The 20,211-nt window shown below is 40.6% G+C and overlaps 2 protein-coding genes and 1 long non-coding RNA gene across 6 annotated transcripts in view; 1 reads left to right on the forward strand and 2 right to left on the reverse strand.

The window, feature by feature from the left end:
- The window catches only part of LOC138959231 (Golgi-specific brefeldin A-resistance guanine nucleotide exchange factor 1-like), a 273,649-nt gene that overhangs the window by 133,646 nt on the left and 119,792 nt on the right, over positions 1-20,211 (reverse strand). The window lies entirely within an intron of this gene.
- On the forward strand, positions 268-5,852 carry LOC138959227 (uncharacterized). Of its 2 annotated transcripts, XR_011453667.1 has the most exons (5): positions 268-336; positions 889-973; positions 1,135-1,204; positions 1,911-1,989; positions 4,167-5,852. It is a non-coding gene; the product is annotated as an uncharacterized lncRNA (long non-coding RNA). The 2 variants fall into 2 exon arrangements; XR_011453666.1 differs by lacking the exon at positions 889-973 and having other exon boundaries at positions 295-336.
- The window catches only part of LOC138959234 (adhesion G-protein coupled receptor G4-like), a 49,802-nt gene continuing 43,952 nt past the window's right edge, over positions 14,362-20,211 (reverse strand). For all 3 annotated transcript variants that reach the window (XM_070330630.1, XM_070330632.1, XM_070330631.1), the window contains 6 exons: positions 19,484-19,651; positions 18,970-19,094; positions 18,179-18,441; positions 17,101-17,170; positions 16,248-16,435; positions 14,362-15,474 (listed from right to left, as the gene is read on the reverse strand). In XM_070330630.1, coding sequence (XP_070186731.1) covers positions 15,062-15,474; positions 16,248-16,435; positions 17,101-17,170; positions 18,179-18,441; positions 18,970-19,094; positions 19,484-19,651 — 1,227 coding nt within the window. In that variant the 3' untranslated portion in view covers positions 14,362-15,061. The remainder of the gene's footprint in view (positions 15,475-16,247; positions 16,436-17,100; positions 17,171-18,178; positions 18,442-18,969; positions 19,095-19,483; positions 19,652-20,211) is intronic.

Below are 20,211 nucleotides of genomic sequence, written 5' to 3' on the forward strand. Positions count from 1 at the left end.
ATGTGAAGTGCGCGCCAGGAACGACAATCTTCTTAGTTTACCTGATTAATGCCCTTAATTTTTGGTTCTGGTACTTTCAGTTCCGGCTGTTGTCATCAATCTACCAAAATAAAAGATCAAACGGAGTTTTCGATTTTTATTTCATGGTTCAGAAAAATATTGCTTATTTTCTGAAGTCAACCGTTTTAGCGAATCTTTCTTTGATTCTTAAAAGTCATTTCAGATTTTTGAAAAATAGTTAACGGTTAGTAATTACCAATATATCGTAAACAAACATATCGATATGTTTTGGTAAGAAGACACAAGTGCGATGAATGTGGTACCAGTATTTTTGTGGTAAGTAAGGATGCATAAATTTCTTTGCTGTAAGCACATTTACAATGCACATTTAATCTGTTTAGCAACATAAACGAAAGCATGGTACAGTGCCGCTTGTTTGTGGTCTATCTTTTCGCGGCAGATGCGTAACAATTAGGGTCTCAGTTGGAAAAAGCTGCTCGGAACCAGAGCAGATTTGGCTTGGGTTCTTTGAGTGTGAATGATCGACGAGTGGCTTGACATTTTTAACGAATCGATCATTACTGTAGCCTACTTGAAACCATCATCTGTTTCTGAATTTGTCATCAGTTATGATTGAGCAGTCTCATAGGAATCGTCCATAAAATGTTAAACCGAAAAAGGGCAGACGATTCTGAATCACACAGGCTGCTGTACAAAATCAGATCTAAAACGATATTTTGAACTGCGACGTCTGCGTAAATGCCCTGTAACAAAATACCTTGTCCTGGTCATGTGTATACACATCAGCTTCTATTGGGAAGATCAGTATTTTATATTAATCACAAATACAAGATTAGAAATAGTTCTGAAGATCGCCTTTGATTTCAGTTTCAGCGGCAAACTAGCCGATCTGTCCAAACCGGCATCGTTACATGGTTGAAACTTGAATAATCCCAAATAGATCTGAGTGGGGGTAAGTTTTATAGTATTTCAATTTTGTACGGCAGTTTTATTTAAAGATAGTGTAGTGGATGTCTCTGGTGAAGACTACAGTTATATGAATTTTTTGTTGTAATATTAAAATGATTGTTCTTTATTTACACAATTGAATAATTTGTATTTATTTGTTTGCAGATGACGGCATACTGAGTGCTCCAAGAACATACGCCTGCTGGCATTTTGTGTCTTTTCTGAAGACGTTGAGGCAAGCAGAAGTCACGGTCCTGGCCACACACACACAATGACATGAACAAGAAATGATATTTTTTCATGGGCATATCCAGTATTAAAACTTTATTACCATGCAAACGCAACGATTAGAATTTAGAGAAGGTCATCGGTCACACACACACACACACACACACACACACACTGGGCGGATCCGGAGGGGGGTTCCGGGGTTTCCGGACCACTTAGGAGCCGGCCTTTGTATTCTAAGTGACGATTTTGGAAAGAAGTTGGCTAATTAGTTTGCTCAGGTTGCGCCAGATCGTTCAATTGTCCTTGTTGTTATTAAAATTTTTCTTCTTAATATATTTACTTTTTTGGAAGGTGTATTAGGGGATGTTTCTTGGCTCAGATTGATCCATTTTCCTTGTTTTTATTAACATTTGTCGGACCCCCCCCCCCCCCCCCCCCCCCCAAGGAGGTTGAACGCTTCGCGTCTTCAACTAAACGCTTCGCGTCGTCAAATTGTCCCTAAATGAAATTTGGAAACTCCCCCTTAAAAATGATGTGATCCGCCCCTGCACACACACGAACACACACAAATAGAGAAGTAATAAATGGATACAGTTTTTCTTTATCTAAATTACAATCAGATGTGGTCGTAGAACAGGCACTGTAAACAAAACCTAGCATGATATACCACTTGTGTGATGTTTCGGTCAATATCTTTATTTTCCTTTCAGAAATACATTGGCGTTTTGAATGTCAAGGGAAGTGATACAAATGCTGCAGCGGGCTATCAAGAACGCGAAGGCAAACAAGGTAAATACCTACTTCTGACATTAGTTTACTTATTAACTCTTTCTATACTGGCCATTGTCGCTGCCCTACACGCCACCAGGCGTGAAAGGCAGTAAGTAAGTAAGTATACTGGCCATTATCTCCCCAGTCTCTCCCCAGAAACTGGCCATTTGCATGGGTTTGCAAAAAAATTCTCAAAAATAAACAAAACAAGATGCAGCCTTCAAACTCATAGGTTTTATTGTGAATATAGTGCTAAAACATATGCCAAAGTTTGGTTTCATTGTTGTGAAAAAAAATAAAAATATGATGTCCAGAATGTATGGGTATATTTTACACAATACGAAAAAGGGGGTATGTATTTTGACTTAGAAGCATTTTTTCTCATGATGGCACTGTTTCTGTTTACTTGTATGAAGATTGTGCTAACACAAAAACATAACAAATACCAACTGATTTTCCATTTGGTGGTCATGTAAGCATTGTGAACATGTCCGAAAAATCTGATCACACACCATGTGGTCGACATGCAGACCTGAACGGCCAGTGTATGGTGGCAGAGTTGGAAAATAGGAAAAGTCTTGATGCCAATCCTTCATCAAAAACCGAAGAAAATCGTCATTGTAATAAGTTTGCTTTATTCTAAATCAAACGACTAGGATAGATGACAAACACATTCAATTCTATGTAAAACATACACAATGCGCACGTTAACAAGCTGGCCATAACAATGTGCCCATCGTGCATGAAGTGTGGCTTTGGTCGGATCAGTAGCCGTGCTTTGTCTGCGATGCTAAACATGAAATTTTGTTAAAGCGACGATTTAGCAATGTTGTTGTTGCTGCTGCTGCTGTCTGTTCTTGTCACGACATCTCGCCATATAACAGTTTTTTCCTCCTGATTCTGAGAAGAAGCTGTTTAATTGTGATATCAGGCCTAGGAACCCCTGATTTTCACTTGGAGCATTCTCAAAGAAACTTAGCGTATGTTAAGAAAAATGAGTGTACTCCACACTTTGTCTTTTGTTGTTCGTTGTCGTTGCATGTCTACCGTTCCACAGCCACCTACTATAAGTGCAAGTGTTAAATGACGTATTTCCACAAAAGACTGCTTGCAGAGAATCATGTGATGCCAATGACAGGTAAGGACATGTGGTAATACATACTACGTTTTGGAACCAGGGAAAATGCAGCACAAATTATTTATCAACCAAATTGATTGACTTGTGCACCATGACAAAAGTTTTCTTTGATCCATAAAAGCCTTAATTAAGGTCTTTTGCCAGAAAAATTGCTCTGACCATCAAGTACCCTGCAAGTTGTCACACATTTACATTATTGAAATAAAAAGAAAACACACCAGTAACCAGGTTAGGTACGTTAATATCTATAATCAATATCTCGGCACGTTACTGCCTTCTTCAGGATGGTAAGCTGAACATTATTGAACAAAATAATCGGTTTAGATTGTATACTTTGATTCCTGAACGAAGAAGCAGAGGTACTGCATACAACTAGGACTGTAATATCAGCTTTTGCCTGAAACACACACACATACACTTATAAAATTAATGCAATGTCATTGTATGAAGCCAGAACAATCACTAACTTACATAGTTGGTCACACAATTACCCATCACTGAACAATAAATCGAAGTCGGGTGGATTCAATGACTAAAGCAGTAAAGGCTCTGAAAAAACCCTCATCACAAAACATCCCCCCCCCCCCCCCCCCCAAAAAAAAAAAAAATTAATTAAATGAAATAAAACAGGTTGTGCATATAGCGCAGTAAACACCATGCAGGTACAAGCAAAGATTTGACAGTGATTTGTCCTTGTTTTATATAGCACACATTTTCTAGTTTTAATCTCTCTCTCTCTCTCTCTCTCTCTCTCTCTCTCTCTCTCTCTCTCTCTCTCTCTCTCTCTCTCTCTCTCTCTCTCTCTCTCTCTCTCTCTCTCTCTCTCTCTCTCTGCATGGAAAGTAATTTATTGACCTGTGGGTTATTTGCGTTTGTATACACATTGGTGATTCGTAAACTATGTTGAAAGAGATTGTCAAACAATATTATATGGGGTGTCTTAAAACAAATGTATATCAACAAAATCTGTCATTATTATCAGGCACACGGTTTTAACAAAGCTATGTCACGGAATGCAACATAAGTGGCTTAAAAAGTCGTGTTTTTGTGTGTGCAGGATATTCGCTAGGACAGGACCTCAAGCTGAACCAGCACAACAGCGATGCATTCTTCCATGGCTTCCACAAAAGTCTTTCACCTATAGCGGGCATTGCATACAGATAGTCCAAAGAGGGTTAGGGTTACCCTAACCCTCCTTTTTAAAAATTCTTTAGACCAATTATCCCTCTGTTCCCATGTTAAACATGGAATAATTTTGGACAAATGCGAGGACGTTAGCTTTTTTTTATTTTATTTTTTTATCATTTTACTTATCATTAAAACTTGTTTAGATTTCGATTCGTAAACCATTTACAGTAATCCTTTGTTTTTTTTAACTTTGTTCATCTTACCACAGTCACTTCGTTGTTTAGATTTATCATTAAATTTGTTACCATTATGCAGGAAAAATGTAGAATAAAACCAGGAGAGCTTTCGGTAGAAGATATTTCCTGTGTCAAAAGTTAATGCTTATTCTGATTGATGGGTGCTCCAAACTAAGTTATTTTGACTGCCTTATTCGAATTCATTTCCAAGACAGGGCTGAGAAGTGGAGAAGCTTAGGAGAATATCGTAAAAATTGTCTGGGTGTTTATGCAAAACTTTCGAATATGTCAGATTTACTTTAGAGATTTTAAATACTGTTAACTGACAGAAATGCTATAACTTCTACACCAATTGACTGGATAACTTCATATTCAGCATACTTAAACTTGATTTTATGCATGTGCAGTTCACAAAGTGGCAAATTTGTAGGTTAAATTATCTAACTTTTGCATCACCAATGACACCAACGCTTTCGTGTCTGAGGATTGCCCTGAACCTAGCTGTAACTTCATGCTTTCTTCAGGTCATCGATAGCCTGGGGGTTGAAGGGGATGTTTTTACATACTCAGACATTCAAAATAATCAAAAAGGTAAAAGCCTGAAGGGTTTAAATTAGGTAAAAATGGCTACCGCTCAATGTCAAAACTCGTTCTGTTTAGTCGACCCCCGAATTTGGAGAAAAAAAAATTAAAATTGCACAAAAGTCAGACCATTCAATTTACAAAATTGCCACTTACTGGAAAGGCAGAACATAAACTGAAGATAATGAATACCATATATAAAATAATTGGTTCAACAGATGCAGAAGTAATTTGCATGGTTGTGGGTGTCCTTTTTAGGGGGGTCAACCCTGTAGAAGAGACGATTTTCTTTAATTATCAATCCGTAATATATTGTTTGTTATGCATACAAGATTAACATTGACAAATACTTCAAGACTCCTCATTGATCTTAAGAAATGTTGTGGTTTTTTTTTGTTACTGACTGATTCACTTTCTATTCACTTTACTCTACATAAGTCACAACAAGAAAAGCAAGGGAGGTAATTTCTTGGGAAGAGGTAATTCTCTCCCCTCAGAACGATTGTTGTAGTTTGTTTGATTTTGTTCCCTTCTAATAAGTATTATTTAAAATAGATCTTTACATCTTGATGTGAAAGGCGCAGTACCCCCCTCCCCCCAGGATGTTAAATTCTAGGTTGTGTCCATGTAAAATCCTGATCCTAGTCAAGATCCGAGTTGGTTTTTCATGCAACTGTGCCTCTTTATGCCACTCAATTAGACATACTTTGCAATCCATAATTGCACGAAACTAAGTACAGGAAATACGTTGTTGTCGTGTTTTTAATATTACATAATGAAATAAAAAATGTCAACTGGTTTCGTGTTGGGCTTTCTCTCTCTGTCTGAATCTCATAATTACTTACTTCTGAGGCCTGAAATGAGTTGCAGGCATTGTTCAGCTTACATTTATTGTTACAATTTTTGTGGATATGTTATTAAGTGTGTCTGTGTTTCTATCATTCGTTATCAGTGTGGTTAAAAAAAAAAGCACACGTCAAAGTAATTTACCCTTCATCATTATCAAAACATGCAGATACAGGTAATAAATATTTGTGATACTTTAAACAAATACAATGTTTGTTTGTTGCGTTTTTTTCTTTTTTTCAGAGCAAACACTCATCGTATTTGTTCAAACGTGTATATTCTGCACTTTCTAATACCCTGCATGGATCTCCAAATCAAGAATAATGAAAAGGCATCTAATAGCCCTGCAGCACTCACACGAACATGATAGAAGCTTGCATGCATGCACCCAGGCTCGCTGTCTTCGGCTAAAAGAGCTTACCGTTGGATCTTCGCTCAGACAAATGTAGCTGTCTTGTCCACTTGCTCCTGTCGCATAGATCTGCAATGTGCAACATCATCTTTGATTAATAAGTCTGAGGCACAGACAAACACACACGCGCGCACATTTGCGAGAGAATGCACGTCAGTCTATTCAATCAAACAGTATAAAAACATACCACAGACGTGGTGGTGGAAACTGGACATTCGCCGTATAACAAAATCAAGAGATTCATTTGTGTGTGTGTATGTTTAATCAAAAGTTCATCTTGCGCACATTCAGTCTGTATTGTAACAGGACCCATCCCGTAAAAACTTCGAACAGATCTATTAAATTCTGAAATCCTTGACAAGTTTTTTTCCAATCATCTGTGTCTGAACGAAATAAAAAAACCAGCCAGTACACACATCTACCCCCTTACACGACAATACATATGTGGCGAAAAAAGGAATCGAGAGGGGGGGAACAAGGAATAAATTAGATCCAGAAATAATTCCACTTCATCATTCCAAAATTCAAGTGTGAAGTGATCAGATACTGTGGAAAAGATACGTGCTTAGTATCACAAATAAAAATACAAGCCCTAGGGTTTTAAATCAAGGAAACAATTAAAGTTAAGGAAAGATCAACAGAAATGTCGAGAACATGTAAAATATTTATTTTTACAATCTGTTTCAGCATGCTCTTCGAATAATAATCTCCCAGTCAGCCTCGTGCTTACGACTTCGACAGGATGTTGCCTCTCACGCTGAGCCAGTACTGGAGTGAATTCAAAGGCCAGAGATGCAGTACAAGCACATTAGTTAGATCCAATTCATTTGCATTGCTACCTTGCCCAATTTATGGCTATTTCTGTTGGTAACATCACACATGTGGCAAGCAGTGCTTGTTGCCGACTCTGCTGGGACAGGCAGCAGACGATTTTATTTAGGAACCAAATTCTGATTGGTTAAAACATAAAACCGGAACTCAAAGTACCACTTGTTCTTTGGAAGTATCAAATCAAGAACAGATAAGCAGGTAAATCTGAAATGGGTTCAACACTTTTAAAAAATCGTAGTAAATCAGAAAACACAGTAAACGTTGGAAAAATCGTCCAGTATCGCTTCTACAGGTCTATACTTGAACAAAACATAAAGCAATTCAGTAAAGCTGACACTTCAAAATGTCTGTTTAGTTACACTTTAAGACTTTGCTGGCTGCGGGCTGCAATAAGGGGTGGCTGCATATTGCAATAGTTTACCGCTGAGTTGGCGGCTGCGGGCTGCAACAATTTCATGATCTGTATGCGTTGTTTTCGGTTTGTTTATGTCTGATGGTATTAATTTAAAGTCTTTTGTTGAGTAGGTTGGTTTTCCGGTTTCAGAATTTAAGCTCAAGATCCGCATCTTGAGTGATTCATTGCAGTGCTCCTTCTCACTGGGCTTAATTACAACATCGAATTTATTAAATCTTTCATGGCAGTGCCAACACATGTACTTTAGGTGCTGCTCCATTTTAGTATGTCTGCAACTGGGAATGACTGGGCATCTGTAAATAAATGAGGTGACACAAAATAAGTATCTTTAGGGCAACAATTATCATAAAACAAAATATTTATTGTTTCTGGGAAGTGCGGGGGTGAGCTAGGGGTTACTTTTTTTTCTAAGCACTGGGGGTGGGAGTTGGGAATCACATTCACTTCGTTCTATTCGTTCAAACCGTATGACTGATTCAGACACATACAACGGGGGGTGGGGGGGGGCGGGGGTGGAATAGATTCTGTTTACTCTGGTTCCTCCCTCTTTTCTTGGCGTATTTCTATTGTGAGAGATAATTTGTATGAACTTGTACTCCGTATTTTGCTGTCTTTCACTAACAATGTTTAATTAATTACTTGATATGTATATAAATTAAACAATGAGTTATGGAGTTAACAGGAAAAAATATTTTTCTACCTGTTTATAAACAAAACTGCATCTGTATTTGTATAACATACTCACAAACTATCACGAAAATTGGCCGGTAAATATTGGCATCACCGGGCAGAACGTTTAATTTTTCGATCTACTTAATTCTTATTATCTACAAATTAATCGACCCAAGAATCATCGAAATGTAAGGTGACATTTCTAAAAAGAAGCTTGTAAAATATGATTTCATTGCTCTCACTGGTTTGCGAGATACGGAGGTATAGAGAATTTTATATATCCTTAGCAATCTTTGGGCAGTATATGTTTTGTGAGTGAGTGAATGCAAGTATTTTCTTAATTGGAGATTCTTACTACTATTTAGGCGCTGCATCCACCTTTCACGGCCTATTATTCCAGGTCACACGGGTATTTTGGTGGACATTTTTTATCTACGCCTATACAATTTTGTACAAAGAAGAAGAGGAAGAACATCCTCACCGACCTCTCCTCCTGCATTTTCTTCACATGTAACCTTAACCAAAGGTTTTTTGTGTCTTAGCATTCTAAAATGCACCCGAGAGAACTTGTTTTAGCATTCACTAGTAAATTGGCAACTTTTCATGTCATCATGTGTGCAATTTTCCGTCCAAAAGGTCAATATTGCATGTTTTAATTGCTAAACGCACTGTTACAGCACGCAGCCGACAATGGTTGCAGCATGCAGCCTGCTGAGAAGCCGTGTGTGTTGCAGCCCGCAGCCGGCAAATCTTGGGTGTTCATGGTAAAAATTCAAATTCTTGGGAGCGGATGGACTTTGGGCAATGAAACTTTATCTACATGGAGATGAATGAATGCTGATGCACCAGAGAACACAACAATAGGTTATGACAAGTACAGCATGTGTATTTTAGGCTTTTAAACCTAGTGTTGAGTATAATTTACGGCTAGCAGCTCAATCAACAAACCACAGCACTTATTTATTGCTTTCTTTCGATAGAAAATATAAGCGTACATTTACTTTACACCTTATGCTGTGTTTACCAGCAGAAGTTGCAATGAATAATGCATTGTGAACGGAACCAAAACAAGTTTTTTTCCAGGAGACTTACCGTGCATGTTTTCTTATTGTAGCAAGTTTTGGATGCAGCCTAGCATTGCAGCAGATTTTAGGGGGCGCCGTTGCTAGGGCGTGCACTCGTTAACATGTAAACTGATCACCCTTCTTGTGCACATCCATTGGAAGTCTGGACGCGGAGGTACGGATTAGAACGGTGTTAGAAGCAACGGAGTCTAAGCATGAAGACGAAGTCTTGTCTTTCACACACTCAACAATATAACTTTTCATGATCTTGTGATAGCAAGTGTCTGTCCATTTTCCCCAAAGCATGTCCATAATTATATGAAGGACGTACGAAATGACGAACTTTTGAGGACTTGGAGGGACATCTAATCTTGCTTTCGTTGACACACTCACAGTTCAAATTCTCATCAAAGATTCTGTGTTGGTACGTCCGTGACCACATTCCCAAAACTGGTTTAGAACGAAGTGAGGTATTTCGGGTACTAAGGGGAGAATAAGCGAGGCCTCCCTTAACACACTTACTGTTAAAGTCCTCAACAAAGATTCTGTGTTAATAGATCCTTGTCAACATCATCAAAGCATTTCTGGGTTAGAACGAAGTACTGTGGGGTAACTGACTTTAAAGGTCTACTTCAATTGAATTTTAGGCTTGCCTTTCTTATGATACTTACAATGCAAGGTCTCGTGCGAGTGGTTGCATCAAAGAATTTCTGTCAGGGCTTTGTTTTACACCCTGCAATGAACCTCGCATGACATTTTATTCGTTGTTCTTCCTCCTACGTCTTTCGGTGTTCGTGTTCAATTTGACATTGCTTGGTCTTTTGAGAAGCGATTTTTCTCAACTGCTTTGCTCGTAATTTACCTCAAGATGGCAAAATCTTTGGAAATGGGATCTGCGACAGGCCAAGACTATGTGCTCATCGCTGGAAAGACTTCATTTGTTTACCATTACGCTAAACAGCATGAGAAAAATAATGTAGGCCCACATTGCGATTTGTGGGTTTTCGTTTCTCTGTTAGCTTGAGCACAAGACTTAAAGAACTGTTGCCACTTCGCCAGAAGTGTAAAAACCACAGGTCTCGTCAATTACGTCCGTTACACGTGATGGATTCAGACGTTGATTTCCCCAGAATGCAGGCTTTGCATGGAAACGAGGCAGTAAAATCAATGATTACCCGATGAAGCGCACAGTTTTCCATTTGTTCCATTTTTTTCCTTTTGCCTGCCCACTTAACAGAAGGTTCTCAAGGGGTAGTGAAAGAATAAGGCTATAGTTTGCTTGAAGACGATGATTATTTGGTGTGTTGTGCAGAAGTTGAAGAAAAGCATTGTGCTTTGGTGCTATGCAAGGCACTCACGTTTACAATAAGATAGATCGAAACACGTAAACACGCTCGTAACCCCCCCCCCCCCCCCCCCCATCCATCACACGGAGGTCTGTCTGTCTGTCTCAGGTCTGTCTGTCTGTCTGTCTGTCTGTCTCTCTCTCTCTCTCTCTCTCTCTCTCTCTCTCTCTCTCTCTCCCAAGGACAGATTGTAAAAAAAGGCGTAGCCTTAAATCTTAATCCTTGTGAAATAAAGTTCAATTCAATTCAATTCTCTCTGTCTCTCTCTCTCTCTGTCTCTCTCTGTCTCTCTCTCTGTGTCTCTCTCTCTCTCTGTCTCTCTCTGTCTCTCTCTCTCTGTCTCTGTCTCTCTCTGTCTGTCTGTCTCTCTCTCTCTCTCTCTCTCTCTCTCTCTCTCTCTCTCTCTCTCTCTCTCTCTCCCCCGTGAGCACGCGTATCTTAAAAGAAATACTCCTATAGGCTGTTAACTCTTTTATTTTGTTTTGTTTCACTTTCACACAGTAATGAAGACAAGAACGTATTCATTGAGTACATGCTCCTAAAGCAACCCAAGATTTTATAGCCGGCAAAAACAAGCCAAGGACATGTTGTCAGTGAGCGTGTAAGAATGTACATATAGGGCTTACCTCACTTAAGAATAGTCAACGTATTCGAGACCTAGCACATCCTCTGACGCACTAAGCAACCTCAAGTAGTATCTTAGAAATGTCAAAGTTAAAGTATTTAGTTCGTCAGACCAATGCTTCAGTGTTTTGTTTAGCACTCTATTAATTTAACAGACCTAAAGGCACCATGTACATAATAGTACAATTCTATATTACCTTTAGAAAAACGACATTCTCATTCCGGCTGCGTGTGGTGCACAGTTAACTGACATTTTCAACACGCTTCTGGTAGATAATGCAAACCATTCGTTATTCCTACGTCCGTCGTGATTTTTTCTTCCAGTTAACATTAATGGGACCGAAAGGTACAAAAGGTCACCCGACAAAAATCCTTCATTGTCACAATTGCGCCAGAAGAAAACTTGGGTAGTTGCGTGTAAGCTGGCTACCAGAAGGAACGCAAAAATCCATATGTTTCCTGGATGGCGGACATGTTTAGCAGGTAATTGCAAGTCCATTCACTTGCGAGGCCAATAATGAAGCATTGAAAATCACGCAGTCGATTATGGCTGTAAGCCCGTACAGGGTCGGACGGCCCGTGGAACGCAGGGGGCAGATGATTCAGTAACAGGCTGGCACGGTACCAGTAACTGCATGGGACTGTGTGGGATTTTAACAGCTTTCATAACCTTTGTCGTCTTTTCCCTCTGTCTTTCTGTCCTGTTATGTAAGAGTCTCAGGTCTGACTGTGTGTGAGATGCTCTTTCAGTCCTATCAGTCTCTCTCTCTCTCTCTCTCTCTCTCTCTCTCTCTCTCTCTCTCTCTCTCTCTCTCTCTCTCTCTCTCTCTCTCTCTATCTATCTCTCTCTCGCTCTCTCCATCTCTGACACCTACCCAACCACCCCACACACACACACACACGCGCGCGCGCGCGCATACACACACACACACATACACACACATACACACGCGCGCACACACACACACACACTCACACACACACACACAGACGCACACACTGACACACACATACATTCTCTCTCATCTCTCTCACACACACACGAACACACTCTATCTCTCTCTCACGTGCACGCTTATATTTTATATTCCCTGCTAGCTAGCTCGTTTCTCCATTTTTACTCATCATGTGTGTGTGTGTGTGTGTGTGTGTGTGTGTGTGTGTTTACTCATCATGTGTGTGTGTGTGTGTGTATGTGTATGTGAGGTTGTGTGTGTGTGGGTGCGTGCTTGTGTGATTGTGTTTGTCTGCGTGTATGTGTGTGTGTGTGTGTGGTTGTGTGTGTGTGTATGTGTGTGTGTTATTGTGTGTTATTGTGTGTCCGTGTGTCTGTGTCTCTCTGTGTGCATGTATGCCTGTGAGTTTGTCTAGGCTGTGCCTGTGTTCAGCTGTGTCTGTATGTGTATGCGACCGTGTGTCCTGGCCTGTCTCTGTGTTTACGTCAAAAACTTACCCTAGCTTCCACAAAATCTACATCCTCTCTCCATTTCTCATCACAAGGAAATGTCTTGCAAGGCAATCATTATCAAGAACAAAGACAAGAATCACCCAAGAAAGAAACACTCGTTTTCAGCCTTTTAGCCATAGAGAGAAAAATCATGAAGTCTTTCGTTTTTGGCATTAATAGTGGGTTCTATCCACCTCGGGCTCCGAATCAAAGCGATTTAGCATGACAAATAAGAAGGAGCTTCGGATCCATCTTTGAATTGTTTCCACGTGGATAAGTGCAGCGGCTGTAGGGATGGAGACTGGATGGTGTGGAGGTGGGTCGGCTTGGCATGAAAAGGAGGGCTTTTGTAAAATGGGATATTATTTTTGCATGAGAGCACTGGCCATCTGACAAGAGTGCACCGTATTTCTTGTTTTTGTTGTTGTTTTTTGTTGTTGTTTGGGATGGATGGGTGGGCGTTTTGTGTGTGTGTGTGTGCTTGTTATCAAGATTCATGTCTTTGTTGTTTGAAGGTATTTTATCTTCTTCTTTTTTTCTTTTTTTTTCAGATTTATTGAACGAGTTTGTTGTTTTGCCGTTCAGAAGAAGCCGAAGTAGCACTTGAATTGTATTGACCTTGTGCCACCCCAGCACTCATTTTCAGTAGCAAAGCACACAACCCAATGCGCTAAAACTCAGTGCAAGGACCACACATTTTTCAGCCTAAACTGAGACACGTTGTTCTTCTCCGGAAACTGATGCCAATGTCTGTGTCAGAAAAAAACAAATTGATCACGTTTTCTCAACTCTCATTCATGCGCACTACCTTGTAACAGTTTCATTATTGCTACTGTTTTGCAAAAGATGATAGCATCTGAAGGACTTTCACGTAATCGGGTTAAAACGGGCTTCCTAAAGCAAAAAACAATAAGCAACAGAAATCAATCTCTGTCTGTTCACATATTAAAAAAAAAAAGTTGAAGAACGAGGAAGAAATTGCAATCATTCTGTCAATGTGTTTTCGGAAGACTTGATTCATTGCTAAGCACGGATGACACTCAAAATTAAAGCGACAAGCGATCTATTTTCTCAACTAACGTGTTTATAAACGTCTCCTTACTCACATATTTAATTCAATCTGTCCTCCAAATGACCTCGCCATTTCGCTAAGAGCATTTAATTCTGTCTTAGTGCCATTTTCAATTGCAAACGATTCCGTAAAGCAACATTTTTGTAGCATATTCGAGTGCAGCAGATTTTTGTGGTGATGTTGCTTGCATGCGTGAGTGTGTGTGTGTGTATGAGCGTGTGTGTCACGTGCGTGCGTACGTGCGGGTGTGAGACATGACAGAGAGAGCGAGTTTGGGGTTGGGCAGGGGAGGCAAATGTGCACGGCACTCAGTAGAGCTTGTGGAAAGAATGCAAATTATCCACCCTAACCCAACTTTACCAAGCTTAGCCTATTCTTCCGTCTTCTGCAAATATTCGTCATTGTCGGCATCAAGAAGCAATATGTTTATACGGGGATAACATATTAAGTTAATATAAGTTTTGGCACTCGAAAAATGAGTTATTAATACGTCGGTGTGTTGGTGTGTGCATGCGTGTGTGCCTATTTATCTGTATCATTTTTACAGGAGATCATTTTAACAACGCACTTCAACATGTTCGTGACTTCAATACAACTTTATTGCAAAATAGAATTTTAAAAACCACCAGTAACGGTTTGCATTATCATACAGTAACGAATTGATCTAAGTTTTACTAAAACTTGCATAGTTTCACAAAGCAGCCATGGTTAATAGCAAACTGTTACAATACAAAAATTACCACAATTTAACCCAGTATTTCATGTATATATAATTTTGCCGAGCAAACACTGTGAGTTGTATTTTATTACAAAGTTTATCAAAGCAGCTGGGGTGGGTATTTACAGCATAAATCATTTCAAATTCTGAGTTAACGCGTTCTCTTCCACTAAGGACATTATACAACCGTCTTCTCCCAGTCTTCAAAATTGAACAATGTAACGAACAAAACAATGAACACTATAACGGTACCGGGAAGTCATTTAGTCGGCAAAATGCTGAAACGCTAACAGTGATTTCAAATCGCCGAAAACGCTGCCCTAATTTCGGCAGAATGCCACACAAAATTTCTTTGGGGAAAGGACGACACCAAAGACTGCGGAAAACATCTGTAAATTGCCGAAACTTTTATGTCCATTTCGGCAAGTCTGCGAAGAAATATAAATATTTGGAACAGCCCTGCAGGTATTTTAAATTTATCTCCTCTGAACGCCGGTGTAAGGCACTATTATCATGCCTTGACAGGGGAAGTTCTGCTTTCGTATTCGATCCCATTTTGTTAATGGTAAGCACCGTTTTGGAACGCGTTACCGTACCCAGAACCGTTCCCATAGCTGGAGTTGGAATTGGTAGGCGAGAGGTGCGTGGGGGACGTTCTCCGGCTGTAGCTGTGCTGCTGATGGTGAGAGCGACTGAGGGCCACCTCGTCAGAGCCACCAGAGAGGTTATAGTGAACTGGGCGATGACGTCGATGTTCTTCGTAGCTGCCCTTGGTCTTGTTGGAGGTGGAGGACTTGTCGGACTTGCTCGTCCTGCAGCAGACGCCCTGCCAGAAGGCCCTGACGTTGGGGTCGCGAGCGGTGAAGACGAGGAAGACGAGGAAGCCCTGCAGGGAGGTGGTGATGGTGAACAGGTACTGGAACACCACGCGCGCGTCTTCGATGGCGAAGAAGGCGAACACCCAGCTCAGCCCTGAACCAATGAGAGAGAGAGAGAGTAAAAATCGTGAGTTTATGATCAACTGACGAAGAAGTTGCCAAGAAAGTGAGTATTTCAAGATAGTAGGAAACTTGGGAGAAGAAAAGAATTATGTTGCGAAGAATGAAACATGTAGACAGACATGTCCATTTTTATTAAAGTAAAGAAATGCAGTATTTATCACTGATCAAGAGAGACGAAGAGGATGCATTCATACAAGAATCATTGATCTAACTCGTTAAATTTGATAAAAACCGAAAGCTAGGGTCATGGAATCCCAAAGAGGTTCAATGACACAATGTCTGTCATTGTCTGATGAAGTCTACACACATTCCTAAAATGCTCTAGCTCAGGCAGTATACTTCTGAACATCCTATAATCTTCTCAAAAATATATAAACACTTTTTTCATTGATGTTTTACAAAGATATAACAATTTGTTGTTCTATACTCCTATTAGCCAGTGTAAAGATAGATATTTTTATATTTATAGTACCCTATGTATGCTTTGAAATCAGATATTGCCAGTATATAATTATTACAGTGTGACCACCGCCCCCACCATCTACCTTCACCCCCGCCCTCTCCTTAACCCCCTCACCCCCGAGGTATGTCTGCGTGTGTATTTGCATGGGTGAAACCAATTTGTATTCCATAATTGTAAACCATGTGGTTGTTTTATGTGATGTCCATGTATATATATATATATTGTAAAATATCAGAAAAATTATTAAAAAATAAATAAAAAAGTCCCCATCTCTAACTTACCCAGCACAATAAAGCAGGCAACAGAGGCGCGTATGCCAACGGCTCTCTTGTTGGTGCCGCTGCTGGCGATGTTGTTACGGCGACAGATGTTGACGACCACCATGACGTACACGATGATGTTCGACAACATCACCAGACACACAGGCGCCAGAAAGGCGTAGTAGAACGGCGTCAGCGACATCCAGCAACTAAAATGATTTTGGAGAGATTAAATAATTATAAGACAAAGGCACAAACATGAAGGATAATGGCTGATAAAGTTAAAGGGTTCACATAGTGTAGCTATTATAATTGCAAAATTACTTTTTCGTGAAACATCATCATAGCTTCCAGGAGAATGATATGGCACGGTGAAGAAACTGAAGGCGATGAAAGTTTAAAAACATAAATTTCACTTGTCAATATGTGACCCTCCACCACGAAATGAGTCGCATGTCACCTCGCGCGGTTCTGCGCTAGGCTTAATATAAGTCCGGGGAGTGTCTGGTAACAGTGTGAGGGTCACCTTAGTCACAGGCTTATAACTCAAACAGTTTTCGCTCTTTTCTAAAACGGTTTTCACCACTGGATAGAGCATAAAACACTCTTTAGGAAAATGTAAAAATATGAAAATCATGCAAAGGTGACATGCGACTCATTTCGTGGTGGAGGGTCACATATAATAAAGCATTAAAACGTGAGTGAGAAGACAGCTGATACTTGATACACCCTGGATCAAGGCGTGATCAATCTAGAAAATAAAACACGTCGAGAAATAACTAGCACATTTAAAAAATAAAAGGAGAATCATTACAAACACTGGAAGCAGTAGACCTATAATTATGTCCAGATCACCGCGAAGAAGAGTACTTACTACTGGTCACCGCCTCGATACAGGTCCACGTCGATTGCCAGGACAACAATCACCGGAATCAGCGGTAAACCTGAAAATAATGTACAGTGACTACGTAAAACATGTCATTAACCCTAACAAAGGCACATTACATCAGATTAAGCCCCAAACCCAACAGCTAAAGCCGAAGTCATAGATAAAAATGTCCACCAAAATACCCGTGTGACTTGGAATGATAGGCCGTGAAAAGTAGGATACGCGCCGAAATGGCTGCGATCTGCTGGCCGATGTGAATGCGTGATGTATTGTGTAAAAAAAATTCCATCTCACACGGCATAAATAAATCCCTGCGCCTTGAATATGTGCGCGATATAAATTGCATACAATAAAAATAAAAAAAAATAAAAAAATAAAAAATTCCCTGCGCTTAGAACTGTACCCACGGAATACGCGCGATATGAGCCTCATATTGATTGATTGATTGAAGTCAAACAAAAATTATCAAAAACAGCGTAAACTTATTTGAATTGTCCTTCGGTCATGTTCGACCACGTTCTACGCAATAAGCTCACCGAGTCATTCACTCATACTCGCATTCACAGTTTGGAAAGAATGAACAAATGTCTTTTGAAACTTCCTGCACGAGACCTGACACGTTAGAGCTACTGGACCTAGTGTACGAGAGAGAAGGGCTTCCACGCGAAGCAGGGGCTGATGATGCTGGTGAGATGTACCATTTGAAAGGGGTATTTCGGGCTCTCCTTGATAAAAACAAAACAAACAAACTGGTACATTTTCCGGGTAAGGGTGGGTTCCGGAACCAAGGACACCCCACCCCCAACCTTCCTTAGATCCAGCCCTGAAGATATATCTACTATAGATTCAAAACTTGTAACAAAACTTCTTCTTCTTTTTTCTTTTCTTCTTCTTCTTCTTTTTCTTCTTCTTCTTCTTCTTCTTCTTCTTCTTCGTTCAAGGGCTAAAACTCCCACGTTCACTCATATTTTTGCACGAGTGGATTTGTACGTGTATGACCGTTTTTACCCCGCCATCCAGGCAGCATACGCGGATTTCGTTGGAAAGTAACGGACCGACTAACCCCAGGCAGGAATGGCTGTCTTGAGCATGTAGTTCTCGAAGCTGTTGCCCAGGACCTTGACGAAGAGCAGGTACTGCAGGATGCCCTCCATCAGCATCCACATGAAGGACGCCAGGATGAAGTAATGCAGCATCGCCGCCACCGCTATGCAACCCGCGTGACTCTCCACGCGCGTAAAGCCCGCCAGAAACACGATCCAGGAAGCCAGCATGGCCAGCGCCATGTTGAACAAGGTCTGCTGAGGCTTTCCTTTACGTAACTTTCTGTGAGGAAAGAAGTATCAGAGGTTTGATGATATGATAATCACAGTTAATAAGCGCTTTAAATGCATACATGTGTACTAGGTGTAAGTGAGAGTTATTCGGAGCCCTTCTCCTGGCACCTGAGAGAATTAACAAGCATTGAACAGAACAAGCGACTTTCATCCTCAAAAGTCGATGATGATGATAATTTTATCAGAGGTTTGGTTTAAACACTGTGCTATTCAATCAATGAATCATACGTGCGTTTTTGTGCTATATAATTAACATTTTAATAAGAGATGTGTATACCAACGCTCATGTTCGTGGGTTTTATTCTTTTGAAAGCACAGATGCCAGACCTATGGTGTGACAATAACTTACATGTTTGCTGAGGTTGGCAAATTGATGGTAGCATTGACTTTTTATCTCCTCCAATACGGTGTTTTTTTCTGCAGCTTTGTCTTTATTTCAGGAGAATTGCTGATTATTCGGCTAATATGGCGAAGAACTTAAATCCTGCAAACTGTTGCGGAAAATGTGTTGACTGACTTGATGAGGAGGAAGGAGAGCACGGTGATGGTCAGGCCAGCAATGGACAAGGACAGGCCGATAATGGTCAGCAGACTCAAGGCCAGCTGGTGTTCTTGGTCAAGCGCCGACTGGCCGTACAGATCCTGAAAACAGACCAATTCAAGACGTTGCCAAAATTCAGAGACTGAGATAAAAATGATGGATGGGGTGGGACGCAAGAACACACACACACAGACACAAAGACACACAGACACAAAGACATATATCCGCACGCACGCACCAACACACACACATATACCCACACCCACACAGACAGACATACACACAGACACACACACGCACGCACACACATACACACACACACACATACACATACACACACAAACAGACACGCACACACTGTGACACACATAAACACACACACACACACACACACACAGAGACAGACAGACAGACACACACACACAGACAGACACACACACACACACACATACACACACACAGACACAGGCAGAGAACGAGCAGCACCAACCAAGAGCACAGCAAAGTTGGTGAGATGATCACAGACACAGACGTCACGACCTTCCAGCGTTCTATCGTAGTGACAGCCTTCGTCAGACCACGCCCCCTGACCTCCGGCCCCGGAGAAATCCCAGAACACGCACGTGCTGTTCTGTGCACGTGTCTCCACCGGACGTTTCTGTTAAAAGAGTCCAGAAAGCTATTCTTCACATGAAATTGTGACATATTATTTCCCTTCCACGGTGTGTCAACTGATTCCGTTCATACACCGGATGTTTCCGTTCATCTGCATGATGTTTCCGTTCATACAGCCTCATTTTCGGCACTTGCTTGGGAAAAAAACGTGGCGGTAAGTCGTGTTGGCAGCGCGCTTTTGTGATATTGCAAGAATAAGTGAATATTGAATAGTAGTAGTAAGAAGACTGTGGGGAATAAGGAGGAAGTTATGATCGACCGGTGTAACACGAGAAAATTACTCCCACGAGATTTTTACTCCGGAGTAAAAATTTCGTACGAAAAAGTTACTCCCTTTACGAAAAAAGCACTCCCCCATTGCAAGAGAAAATTACTCCCCAAGACAGGTGAGTTCCGAGTAAACATTTCGTACAAAAATGTTACTCCCCTGACGAATAAATAACGAATAAATTACTTCACCTCAACACGAGCAATTTAACTTCCCATGCCAGGTGTACGATATTTTTACTCCCTTGTCCCCTGTTAGTTCTTGGTGGTGGAAGG

This window comes from Littorina saxatilis, linkage group LG2, assembly GCF_037325665.1.
Source record: "Littorina saxatilis isolate snail1 linkage group LG2, US_GU_Lsax_2.0, whole genome shotgun sequence".
Taxonomy (NCBI): Eukaryota; Metazoa; Mollusca; class Gastropoda; order Littorinimorpha; family Littorinidae; genus Littorina; species Littorina saxatilis.